Source organism: Gossypium hirsutum, chromosome A08 (assembly GCF_007990345.1).
Source record: "Gossypium hirsutum isolate 1008001.06 chromosome A08, Gossypium_hirsutum_v2.1, whole genome shotgun sequence".
In the NCBI taxonomy this organism is placed as follows: domain Eukaryota; kingdom Viridiplantae; phylum Streptophyta; class Magnoliopsida; order Malvales; family Malvaceae; genus Gossypium; species Gossypium hirsutum.
Window position 1 is genome coordinate 112,235,952 of NC_053431.1, and position 14,223 is coordinate 112,250,174.

The 14,223-nt window shown below is 34.2% G+C and overlaps 1 protein-coding gene and 1 long non-coding RNA gene across 2 annotated transcripts; one reads left to right on the forward strand and one right to left on the reverse strand.

The window, feature by feature from the left end:
- Positions 1–13,117: 13,117 nt before the first annotated feature.
- On the reverse strand, positions 13,118–13,912 carry LOC107918480 (uncharacterized). The gene is made up of 2 exons (XR_001690116.2): positions 13,725–13,912; positions 13,118–13,626 (listed from the first exon to the last, which is right to left on the reverse strand). It is a non-coding gene; the product is annotated as an uncharacterized lncRNA (long non-coding RNA).
- LOC121204613 (uncharacterized) lies at positions 13,570–14,223 on the forward strand. Its single transcript, XM_041074802.1, has 2 exons — positions 13,570–13,647; positions 13,686–14,223. The coding sequence occupies exon 2, from the start codon at positions 13,687–13,689 to the stop codon at positions 14,221–14,223; it is 537 nt and encodes a 178-aa protein (XP_040930736.1). The 5' UTR covers positions 13,570–13,647; position 13,686.

Genomic DNA, 14,223 nt, shown 5'->3' on the forward strand with positions numbered 1-14,223 from the left:
AATTATTATGCTTCAGGAATATTAACCATTTCGAGTGTTTTTGAACAAGATCAAAGGGGGCATTGGACATATGCTATTGCTGCTTTTGGTAGTGATGTTTCTTGCACTTTTTCTTAACCATTCATGTGCATGCTACCTTTTTGGTTGAGTATACACTTGTGGGATGGGATGTTTAAAAAAGATAATATATATTGAAGACTAACATGGGCATGTGTAACTTGTGGGAATTATGGATTTATGAAGACCAAAATCTACTAGCCATGGGAATTCGTTTAGTTCACAGTCAACAATGAAATCAGAAATATGGGATGGTAATTACCATTTCCTTTGGTTTTTGATGGCTACATGAATTTGCAGAATAAAAAATAATAATTACTTTTTCTTTCATTTCTAAATTGTTGGGGAATGTGCTTTGCAAGTTGCTAACTTTGTAGGCTCCATCTTGCATTGGAATTCAGCAAGTAACCAAATAATTGGGGTACGCAATTGAAGGAAATAAATTTAGTTCCTCTAATTATTCAAAAAAATTATGGTTGCTGTGTATAAAAGTTTATTGGGGGGGGGGGGCAGGGAGACAGGTTGCCAAATTATTTCTTATGTACTTACCTACTTTACAAACTCTATTTTTCCTATCCCTTAACTTTTGTTTTCCTTTAATTAATTAATCAATACATCCACTCTTCTTCTTAATTTAGTTGACCTTAAAATTATTTAATAGTTTTAAACATTATAAAAAAAAATTAAGCAACAATTATTACAACCTCATAAATTACAGCAACTTTACAGAAAAGAATTCAAGACAGTTATTCAAAGAGATTATATATATATATGTATATGCAGACGTATGATTGATTTTATTTATAGCTAAAAACAACAAAATTGTACCAACTCAATTAATTAGGTTAGCTTGAAATATTTGGTGACTTGGACCTTGATTGCAAAGACAAAGAAAAAGACATAATACTTTTTTCTTAATGTGTGTCTTAATTTGTACGAATTTTTTTTATTATAATTAGAGGTATTGGTAGAGACATATCACACAACACAAATATCTTGCTAATAACCCAAGATGTTGTTGGTAGTTCTGATTGAGAATTGAACAAAAAGGACCAAATATTTTAGATGAAGGATTAAATTATAAAATAGTTAAAGTATTGTTTAGTCTAGGGACTAAACTTGGAATTGACCAAAAAAGAATAAAGTTAGAACAGCAAATAAAGCAAAAGAAGGTTTAATAAAAAAAAATTAAGTAAGAAATGAGGGTGGTATTTTCACATGTCAAATTGCCCCACAAAATAGTCCATTAAAATATCACTATAAAAGTACCAACCAAAACGTACCCCAATAATTAATCAATTAAAAAGATATGGGAATCAATACATTATTTTATTTGGAGACCCTATCAACGGCCAATATCTAATCTCACGATTCCAACGCGTCCCTACCTTTATTTTCATTTTTAAAACCATTTACTTTAATTTTGACAAATTATTTAAAAATACTTTTAATGTTGTCGGATCTTAACTCACATTCATTACCCGGGATTATTAATTTTTAGGTAATAAGTTTATTATTATTTAGTAAAATACATTAAATTTCACACCTCATATTTTATTTTAAATTTAGGCATTTTATATTTGAATTAAAGTTTATTATCAATAATTAAAAATTGAAACACATTAAAATGAAAAAAAAAACATTAAGCTTTTGAGTAATTAAATTTGTAACACCCCTAACCCATATATATCGCCGGAATAGGTTTATAAAGTATTACTGGAGTTTACAGAACAAATATAATTAACTCATATCCGAATCCAATCATATTGTCCCTTAAATGGACCCTCGAGGCCCAATTTATGCATTAGAAACAAGTCAGGACTAAATCGGAAACTCAGAAAATTTTTCTTAAATGCAAGGAACACAGGCCCGTATGGCTCACACGGCCAAGTGACACTCCCGTGCCCCAGGCCGTGTGGGCATTCGATGTGAGGCACACAGCCGTGTCCCAACCCGTGTCCGTACCTGTGTAATTCTCAGACTTGGGTCACACGGCCAACCACACGCCCTTGTGCTAGGCCGTGCGACACACACGGTTGAGACACACGCCCGTGTGAGCAATTCGAAGCATTCTGTTTCTCAAACTTTAAGATGTAGGGGACACACGGCCAAACCACATGCCCATGCGCATGGCTGTATGTTACACACAGTTGAGACACACGCTCGTTTGTCTACCCATGTGGACGAAAATAGGCCCTTTTTAAGGCCACTTTTTGTAACACCCCTAACCCATATCCGTCGCCGGAACAGTGTTACAGAGCATTACCAGAGTTTTCAAAACATTTACAAATAATTCATATCAATTACTATCCATTTTCCAATATTATCCATAATGCCCATAAGATGGACCCTCGAGGCCCAAAATGAATGTTAGGATCAAGTCGGGATTAAACCGAGAACATAGGAATATTTTCTTGAAATTTAAAAATTTTTCTTATGTACAGGGGTCACACGCCCATGTGGGTAGGCCATGTGACTCACACGACCAAGTGACACAGGTCACAAGACTGTGTCTCCAACCTGTGTAACTCTCTGACTTGCAAAACATTAAGGTGCAGTTTTCACACGGCCAAGACACACACCCGTGTTCTAGGCCGTGTGACACACACGGCAGAGACATATGCTCGTGTCTTTGCCCGTGTGCTCAAACCTGAGCATTCTGTTTCTCAAATTTAAGTTGTTGGGGACACACGGCCTGATCACATGCCCATGTGCCAGGCCGTGTGTTATACACGGTCATGACACAAGCTTGTGCGTCTACCTGTGTGGACAAAAATTGGCCATTTCAAGACTACTTTTCTCACCTTTTTCACAAACAACCTGCACACAATACTTTCACATACTAATAAAATCCAACCAAGCAACCAATTCAGGCCAAAATATGTATAAAATATGTTATATCATCCAATACACATCAATATCTAATACTTACAAACACATCTAAGTCTCATAATCCCAATTCAAACTACTTCATTATCAAACCAAACCTATACATGCCATATAAACAAAAAATGTATAACAAAATCTACCGGAGTAATCTGGATAGTGTGAGTCGATGTGTTGATTCGATCCTCCAATACACGTTAATCTACAAGAACATTAAACACACAAAGGTAAGCTTATAGAAGCTTAGTAAGTTCATAGGTTTAAAATATAAATCTTACCAAACCATTTATAATTAGATCATAAACAAAGCATTTTATTAATATTCCCTGCCATTCATAATCTCAAATGATGATTTCACTTGATTTAATCTTATCACTTTAATTTATATTACACTTACCGTTTCTTGTCCAATTAGAGAACGTCTTACGGATTTGAGTACATTGTTTGCTTAATGCCATATTCCAACTATGGTCTTACACATATGTTGCCATGTGTAACGCCCCCATACCCGTTTTCACTTAAAACTGAGTAGCACAAGTTGTCTAGCATAATTTAAAACCTCATATTCTATCATAAAACACCAAAATATACAAATTTCACCTATGGGTACTTTTCCAAATATGAACCCTAGGTTGAATTATTGCTAGCATAAGCTAAATCGAGCTACCGGGATTTCACAAACATAAAAATCATTAAAAACGGGCATAGAAAACACTTATAATCAAGGCTTAAAAGTGTTGAAACCCTAGTTATGGTGGAGAGCACAATTTGGCAGAACTTATTGAGAAGATGATCATTTTTGTGTTATTTTTCCCATTTTATTTCATTTAATATCCAAATGACCAAAATGCCCTTCCTTACTAAACTTTCAAAAATTCCATCCATGTCCAATTTTTGTCAATAAACTTAGAAATTGGTCAAATTGCTATTTAAGACATCCTCATTAATATTCCAAAGCAATTTCATACTAAAAACTTCTAGAATGCAAGTTTTGCAAATTATTCGATTTAGTCTCTAATTTCAACTTAAGCACTTTATGCATAGAATTTCGCCACGAAATTTTCACACAATCATGCAATCATATCATAGACCTCGAAATAATTATAAAATAATTATTTTTATCTCAGATTTGTGGTCTTGAAACCACTATTCCGATTAGGCCGTAATTCGGGATATCACACCATGGCCCAGCCATGGTCTTGCACTTTATCACGATGCCATAGCCAAGCTACGGTCTTACATGTTTACACATATATTACCATGGTCTGACCATAGTTTTACATTCACAATGCCATAACCCAGTTATGGTATTTTCACTGAAATGCCATAGCCCAGCTATGGTCTTACATTCACACTATGCCATGATCCAACCATGGTCTTATTCGCCAATTCATCATTGGTCACAGAATAATCGTACTCAATCCAGCGTTCTACTCAATTTGAATTTTTGCTTCGATTTTCATTTTATCACAATAGTAATAATTCCATAGCAAAGATATAAAATAATACATTATATAATCTCTAATTTAACAATAAATCACAAAATTTAACCATATGAACTTACCTGAGCCAATTTGTAGAATTTGTAGGAATTAGGGGCTAATCTGAAATTTTCTCTTTCCCATGTTTGTCTTCGGGTTCTTGATCTATGATATAAGTTTTTCCATTCATTAGCATCAAATTTAATTCCAGTTGACTTCACATTTTATGCCCCTCAATTTTTTAAATTACACTTTTATCCCAAATTTTACGGTTTTTATAATTTAATCCCTAATAAATTAACCCATCAATTAAGCTAATTTTTCTTAATTAACACTTTGTATAATTATTTTAGACTACTACACATCCTTTGATATTTAGAATTTCAACGTCAAACCCTAATTCACAGCTTTTTCACAATTAAGTCATAAAAATCAATTTCTATTAAATTCACTTGATAAAATCATCATATAATAAAATTAAAGTTTCAAATCCATAATAATTCATCATAAAATTCCATCACTCATTCATGGTAACTTTAAAAATCACCCATAAAATAAAAAACTAATGAATTAGATAGTTGGACCTAATTGTAATAGCCATAAAAAATAAAAATTTTAAGAAAGGAGCAAGAATTGACTCAAATAAAGTGAAAATATGAAAAAACCAGCTTATTTTAGACCTCTTATGGTGTTTTGCTGAAGTTTGTGAAGAAGAAATGTCTAGATTTTTCAATTACATCCTTTTTAACTATTAATTTTTATGTTATTTCTAATTTTGCCCCTTATTCACACTAGGTTTTGTTATTTCTTGTACACACATGCCGTCTAGCCTTATAATAGGGGTTTAATTGCCTATTAGGTTCTTCCTTCTTAACATTTAAGCTATTTAATCACTTCAGCAATTTTTTGCTCCTTTTACAATTTAGTCCTTTTTAATTAATTAGCTATTAAAACGTTAAAATTTTCTAACGAAACTTCAATACTAACTCAATGACACTTCGTTTTATGAATTCAAGGTCTTGATACCTCGTTTTTGACCCAATTTACCTAATAAATTCTTTTTGATTCTCAAAATTCACTAATTCAAAAATATTTCTAATACCATACTTGACTTATAAATGTTAATTTATTTAAATTTTCAAACTCACTCATCGGATTTAGTGATCTCGAATCACTGTTTCTGACACCATTGAAAATTAATCTATTACACTTTTCACACCCAAGTTTGCTTTCAACCTACAACAACACTTAAATATATTCACCAACCAATTCAAGAAATTAAAACCAAGCCAAAATCAATCTTATACATGATATATCATCACATGTATTTAAGTGTTCAAACTTACCTATTTGTATAATCATATAAGTTTATCAAAATTCAACCTATCATACCAAGCACATATATATTAAGCATGATATAATCTCCTACACAAACATCAAATATACCATCACTAGCCATTCCAATGGCTAATTAAACCAACCATATACATGCCATCATTGGGCAATTTAGCCTATACATGCCATTATACCAAAATAAGTTTGCTATTTATACCAAAATAAGCTGAAGGATAGTGTGATAATGTTCCAACCGACTTCCAACCTTTATGAGCTTCCGAGCACTATAAAACAGAGGAAAATAAATAGAGTAAGCATATAATGCTTAGTAAGTTCGTATAATTAGAAATTTAACTCACCATTCATTTCCATTAAAATAAACATGCAAAATGCATCAAATAAGTTTGGATAATAGCCTAAACACCCAACTTCATCAAACAAGTTTGGCTAATAGCCTAAACACCCAACTTCATCAAACATGTTAGTCATTATAATTCACACAATTGCCAAGAAACATGAATGAGCTCATCATGTAATAACTTTCATACATATATACTTTTCTTATCATATTTTCATATTTCCATATACATTTCTATCATAAATCATCTTAAGTTCAGTTTATCCATGTCAGAACTTTGCCCGTTGAATTTATTTGGAACATTAATAGATACTCATGTAGTACACTTAAAGTGTACAAAACTGTAATCCGTCAATTCATATTCAGGGGTACTCATTAGAGCACATAATCAGGAAACACTCTCTCAAGTTATATAACAGGAAGCTTGTGTGAGCCATGTAACATGAAGCTTATCCGGGCTTAATAACAGGAAACTCATAAGAGTTTAAAACAAAAAGTTCATGTGAACTTAACAGGATAACTCCGAAGAGATATTATCAAGAAGCCCCGGATAGCCATATAACAAGAACTTCAACCGAGCCAAATTAGGAAGCTCACAAAGAGCCTATATCGGGACGCTTATAAAGAGCTGCAGTATGTCTGCAATACATGTATGATCAATACCGATCATATAACAGGACACTCACAAAGAGCTATGGTATATCGCAACACATGCAAGATCAATACCGATCGGGATGCTCGCAAGAACCATATAATGGGAAGCTCGAGAGAGCTTATAACAGGATGCTCTTTCGAGCTATGGTGTGTCCGCAACATATGAGGACTACAACCAATACAAGAAACTTGTATCCTTCGATTTTCATTTGTTCAAATGGAACTTAGCATTTATCAGGCATTTTCGGATATTTAACTACTTTCACATATACGAAAATTATACAATTTTACGTATATAACATATAATTTAAACATATAAATACACACAACTTAGTTACACGAACTTACCTCGACATTTGTTTGTATACGAGAATCTACTAATCCGATACTTTTTGGTTTTCTTGATCTAACTCCGTACTAGGTATAAGAGAGTGTTACCACTACGTGTCTTACGACCCAACTTAGAAACTTGAATAGCTTGCCATCCCCTACATGTCTAATGGCCACAGCTCGCCATTCATCGGTTCGCTTGATGGTCACGACTCGCCACTCCCTTACAACTTGCCACCTTCCCTAGATTGCCAATTCACCATGTAGTTGATCCGTTGTTCATCATTTCCTTGTTTGTCGGTTGGCCAGTTCGCCACTTTCCAACCTCACCTCCCAGCTTGCCTACTCGCAAAGAGGCCCCTTCAGAGATACCTCTGAGGTTATGTGTCAAACCTAGAGGGGTAATGTGTTGGTGTGCATGGCACCTAATTATCCTTTAACACGTCTCATCAAGAAACTGTATTACAAAAATATTTTTTATTTCTAATTTACACTGTGTGTTGAATTATGTATTTATGTAAAAAAGGAGATAAATTTAAATAATATGTAAATATTAAATTTTAGATTTTTAAAAATTAATACTACGTTAACCCAATATGTAAACATTGATGGTTAAATTTTTTTTTCAATGTTTTTTTGAACAACAACATAGGGTGATCGGAAATATGTTATTGTTGTTCTTGGCAGTGATGTTACTTGCACTTTCCTTAGCCCTTGATGTGCTGCTACCATTTTTTGTTGAATATATACTTCCGTGATTTTGATGCTTTTACGTTTTTATTTCTAATTTGGTTCTTTTTTTTTAACTATATAATAGTTTTTCAGTGTTTTTTTCCGAATAATATGAAAAAGAATTTTTTATCATAAAAATATAAAAAGTTTTTTGGTTATTGAAATAATATGGACTATGCATAGGAACCCCAAATTAGCATGATGAATAACAATTTGGGATTACTACGAGATAATAGTTGTGTCAGACAGAGGCATAGAATCCTTATAATTTCAAATTGGCAGCCGACATGCTGATCTGGGTTCCTGATGGCTTGTCATGTTAGAAATTTAAGTTTTTTAAAAAAATATTTTTAAAACTATTTTCTATTTTTATTTTAAAAAGTTTATTTTTTATAATTTTATTTCTAAAAACTTGTTTTTTTTAAATGTTATTTTTAAAATTTTATTTTATTTTTACTTAAAATAGGAAGAATTAATTTTTAAAACTTATTAAAAATTTTATAACTTTTAAAGGGTGAAGACCAAATTGACAAAAAATGTAAATGTTGAAGGCTAAAAAAATTATTTTACCTTTGAAATAATTAACTTTAATGGTAGAAAAAGATGGAAGAATCAAGATTTTTAAATAAAAAAAAGTATAAGGACTCAATATCTTAAAATTAAAAGTATAATAACTAAACTTTAAATTTCAAAAGAGTGTAAGGACCTTGGATATATTTAAGCCTATAAATTATACACAGTAAATGATGCATGAAATTACAAATCTAAATAATGAAACAACGTATTGAGTAACTTAAGATGGATTAAAATGGGATATAAATGTTTAGAAAAGAATTCTTACACTAAAAAGCATGTAGTGAGTCCTTAGTGCGTACAGTTGGTATAGGTGTTATGAATAGATATTAGAGGCTAGGAAATAGAAGTACAACAATTCCATATAGAATTCAAGCTTTAAATTATTATTTGCACCATTTGGGAGTCTAAACTCATTTATTTATTTTATATAAAATAGATATTATTATTTGCACTTACAATGAATATTTTTGATATATACATATACATATAAAGTTTTAGTCGAAATGGGAGATATTATTATTTGGATTAAAATTTATGCAAAATGGAGTTCAAATGTTAAATTACTATTTGCATTACGTGGGAGTCTAAGCTCATTTAATTTTTTTCGTCCAAAATAAATATTATTTGTACAATTTTTTGTCAATTTGGTATTTACCCTTTAAAAGTATATATTTTTTTAATAATTTTTAAAAATTAATTTTCATATTTTAAATAAAATTCTAAAATTTTAAAAATTATATATTTAAAAAAAATTATTTTTAATAAAAAAGTTGGTCTGCTACCCTAGCACGAAAACGTCTGCCTATTGGCATGCATTTTAGGTTTTTATTTTTTTAGCATAATTTGTCCTTGCCGGCGGGTCACTTTCAAACAACTTTTTCCATAGTAAAGCACGGGTACAATCAGGATCAGGTCTCCGTCCAACAAACATGGAGATGGAATTAGCAGATTAACACTAGATGAAGAAGAAGAAGCAGTTCTTCAAGTACAAACAGAGCAGCGCACACAGGGAGAAGAGGGGTTTTTCAGGTTAGTGGGTTGTTTCTTAATAGCAAGTGTTTTCATTATCCTGCAATGAAAAGTACTATGGCAAATTTATGGCATTCGGTTGGCAAATTTATGGCATCCGGTTCAGGTTGTCCAGATTCGGGATCTGGGAGATAGAAGATTCTTGTTCCAATTTTTTCATGCTATGGATTTGGAGAGAGTATTAAATGGATCACCATGGACATTTAATAATCACTTACTGCTGCTATACAAATTACAACTGGGGGAGGATCCATTAAGACTTTTTTTTTTGCTTTTTTTGTAGTCGTTTGGGTCATAGTGATGCTTTTTGTGAAGCAAAAATGGAAGCAGGTATGGAAGTTGCTGATATGGGGTGGAACTTATCGTTGAGAGCTCAATCTAGAAGGGCTTTAGCAATGAAAAGTATATGGCTGCGAGAAGACAATGATGATAATTTTGGAGTTAATAGTGCAGACAGACGCATTCAAAGGAACGACAAATGGGCTGCGAAACACACGCAAGGATTTTGGTGACCTATTGACCCAATACTGGGACTAAGCCTGAGAGGAAAACCGGCTTATGTGGGGCAAGAGAGAGTTAAATCGACGATTAATCCAGCTCCTGCTGATATGGAGCATGATCAGGAAGATGGAATTTTAATTGGGGAGGAAGGGCAAAAGAGAGCTAGAGGGGAGAATGAGGATGAGATCAATAATTCAATGAACAGAAATAGACGAGTATTGGAAGGTAATTATTTATTATCGGTGGCTGCCAAGAGGCATGCCGACCGGGCGCAATGAAAATATTGAGTTGGAATGTCCGTGGATTAGGAAGTCCACGGGCGATTCGCAGACTTCGGCATTCACTGAAGATACATAATCCCCAAGTGGTTTTCTTTATGGAAACTAAGGTGTGTAAAAATAACATGGAAAGAATTTGTCATAGATGTGGTTATATGAATGGGATTGAAGTTGATCCAATTAATACTAGAGGTGGTCTATGTTTAGCATGGAGGAATGATATTTGCATTGAGCTTAGGAGTTTTTCTAAGAGACACATTGATGTGGTGGTTGAGGATAAGGAGGTAAAGGGAAAATGGAGACTCACTGGATTCTATGGATCTCCCTATGCTCAAGACATGAGTGAATCTTGGAATGTGTTGAGGAATTTACACAATGATGATGGGAGGCCTTGGTTCGTTTGTGGAGACTTTAATGAGATAATGTACAGCCATAAAAAAAAAGGAGGGCTACCTTGTGATGAACGAAAAATGGAGAATTTTCGTATTGTTTTAGTGGATTGTGAACTTTTGGATGTGGGCTTTTCTGGGAATTGGTTTACGTGGGAGAGAGGAAATCTGCCCGAAACAAATATTCGGGAATGACTTGATCGTGGAGTTGTTAATGATGTATGGATGAGTTTGTTTCCGGAGGTCATTATTCAACATATGCCTCACTCTTTTTCGGATCATTGTCCTCTCTTAATTACTACTAGGAGGGTTGAAAAGGGGATAAATACTAAAGCATTCAAGTTTGAAGCATGGTGGATAATGGAAGAGTCTTTTAATAAAGAAGTCAAAAATTTATGGGAGTCATCTTCTAGAAGCCTATTACAAAAGCTAGATATCTTAAAAAAAGTCAAAACTCAATTTGATAGAAGGAGAAAGGATATGCTCACAGTTAGACTATCAGAACTTGCAGGGGATGAGAGAGATGATATTAACATGGCAGAATTGATTGATTGTAAAATTCAATTGAACTTTGAGATTGAGAAGGATGAACGTTACTGGGAACAGTGAGCTCGGATAAATTGGTTGAAATTTGGGGATAAGAATACTGTATTTTTTCATAACCAAGCGACGCAGCGTAAAAGAAAAAACGTCATACACAAACTTAACGATAAAGGAGGAGGAACAACGGAGATTATAAAAGAAATGGAGGGAATTGCGCGATCTTATTTTCAAAATTTATCTGCAACAGATGGACGAGAAAATCTTGACCATTTGTTATCAAGTATTGAGAAATGCATCTGAGGAGGAAAACCAAGATCTTTTGAGGCCTTATACGGCAGAGGAGTTTAGAGAGGCGCTTTTTACAATGGGTCCTACCAAAACACCAGGTGAAGATGGCTTCCCGGCACTATTTTACCAAAATTGCTGGCACATCATTAGGGAGGACGTCACCAAATTCTGTTTACAAATTCTAAATGAAGGTATGGATTTTCAACAAATTAATGCGACTCAAATAAATTTTATCCCTAAAATTGATAATCATACTACTATGATGGATTTCCGTCCTATCAGTCTGTGCAATGTGCTTTATAAAATTACAGCAAAAACGATTGCAAATAGGCATAGAGGAGTTATCAAAAAATGCATTGATAGGGCCTAAAGTACGTTTGTACCAGGCAGATTGAACTCAGACAATATTCTACTTGCATATGAAATTCTTCATACTCTTAAACAAAAGAGAAATGGGAAAAAAGGTCTTATGGCAGTCAAGTTGGACATGAGTAAAGCATATGACAGGGTTGAGTGAAATTTTATAAAAAAAATGATGGCACGAATGGGGTTTGATATGAGAGTGATCAGAATTTTGATGAAATGTTTGACAACGGTCTCCTACTCAGTAGTTGTAAACGAATACATAGGAGAAAGCTTTCAACCAACAAGGGGACTTCGTCAGGGAGATCCACTTAGCCCGTTTCTTTTTCTCATTTGTGGGGAAGGGCTGTCATGTTTAATGAGATTAGTATGCAGGGAAGGACTAGTGAAAGGCGCTAAAGCTAGTAGGAACGGACCACAGGTATCACATTTACTGTTTGCTGATGATTGTATCTTATTTGGTCAAGCAACAAGTAGAGAAGCTAATTTTTTAAAGGAAATTTTGGGGGAATATAGGAGATGCTCGGGCCAATGTGTTAACTTTAATAAGTCCACTGTCTTTTCTAGCAGTAATACAAATGATGAAGATAAACGAGAGGTGGTAAACATTTTGGGGGTGCGTAGTTCAGAAAATCCGGAGAGGTATTTGGGGTTACCCAACACAGTTGGAAGAAGGAAAAAATAATCTTTTCAGGGCCTAAAAGATAGATTTAAGAAACGTATTGACAATTGGAGCACCAGGTTTTTGTCTCAGGGCGGGAAAGAAGTGTTTATTAAATCAGTCCTTCAATATACCAACTTACTTTATGTCGTGTTTCTTATTACCTAAGTCTTTATGTTCAGAAATGGAAAGCATTATAGCTCAATTTTGGTGGCAAAAGGGGCATGGAAAACGAGGAATACATTAGTGTGCATGGAAAAATCTTTGCATTTTAAAAGAAAATGGGGGTCTTGGTTTTCGAAACACGAGTCAGTTCAATATCGCATTATTAGCCAAATGGGGGTGGCGCCTTATTAATTACCTGAATTCATTAGTGGTTAGAGTGTTCAAGGCTAAATACTATCCAAATACAGACTTCAACAGCACTCAGTTAGGGAATATACCTTTTCTTACCTGGACGAGTGTGTAGGCTGCTAAGGGATTGTTAAATAATGGACTGTGTTGGAGGGTTGGAAAGGGTGACGGGATCTCGATCTGGGAGGAACGTTGGCTACCAGGCAAGGAACCTGAAGAGTGGAATAGTAGAAACAGAAGTGAAGAGTACAAGTTAGTTTCAGAATTAATTGATCCAAATACCAGAATGTGGAAGACAGATATTATCATGCAAATCATGCAAATTCCTCTTGCGAAAATTCCTCATAACGACATTCAAATGTGGAAGGGAGAATCGACCGGAGAATTCACTGTCAGAAGCGCCTACAAACTATTACAAGAAGCTAGCATGGATCCCAGTTATTATTATTTACAGGCCGACTCAAAGAATTTGTACAAAAAACTTTGGAATCTAAGACTACCCTAAAAAATACTGATTGCAATTTAGAGAATTACATGGAACTATATCCCGAATTTTGTAAATCTAAAACATAAGCGAGTGATCAATAGTGCTTTATTCCCTCGTTGCGGGAATGGAGAAGAAGACAGTGGGCATGTCTTTTTGAATTGCCCTGTTACAGTAGTGATTTGGAGGAAGTTAGAGGTCTCATGGGTAGACAGAATAGTTCAAAATATCTGGGAATGGATCACCTGGATCTTTCAAAATACTGCTATTCAACAGTGTCGCTTGCTCTGCTGTGGCTTGTGGATTATATGGAGTTCACGAAATAAGCTTGTACACGAAAGGAAGTTAGAGTCAGAAGATGAGATTTTACAGAATATTCGAAGATATATGGCTGAGATTGAAGGATTAGAAGAAAAGAAACTCACCTCTCCAACGGGGTATAGAAGCAACACTATAGATGTAAACACCAGGGCAACGATTCAGTTTGACACTGCACTCGATAACAGAAACCACAGATCAGCATCGGGATTAGTGGTTTGGCGTCAGACGGGGGAACTCCTTGCATTTAAGTCAATGATCAACTGGAAGGTTTCATCTCCGTTTGTTGCAGAGGCGTATGCAGGCTTACAGGCTGTTCAATTAGGGATCTCGCTAAAACTTCCCTCAGTAACGGTTATGGGATATTCTCAAACAGTTATCAAAAAATGCCAGTCAAAGAACTCGGATAAATCAATCATCGGTACAATAATCAGAGACATTTATAGCAGTATGAACAGGTTTCAAGAAATAAAATTCCAGTTTATTAAAAGAACAGAGAATGCCTATGCTCACAACCTGGCAAAGGAGTCTTTGAGAAAGAATGAGGAAACGTACCAGAGAAGGCCGGATCTGACTCAACACCATTCCCAACCGGAGAGAAAATAG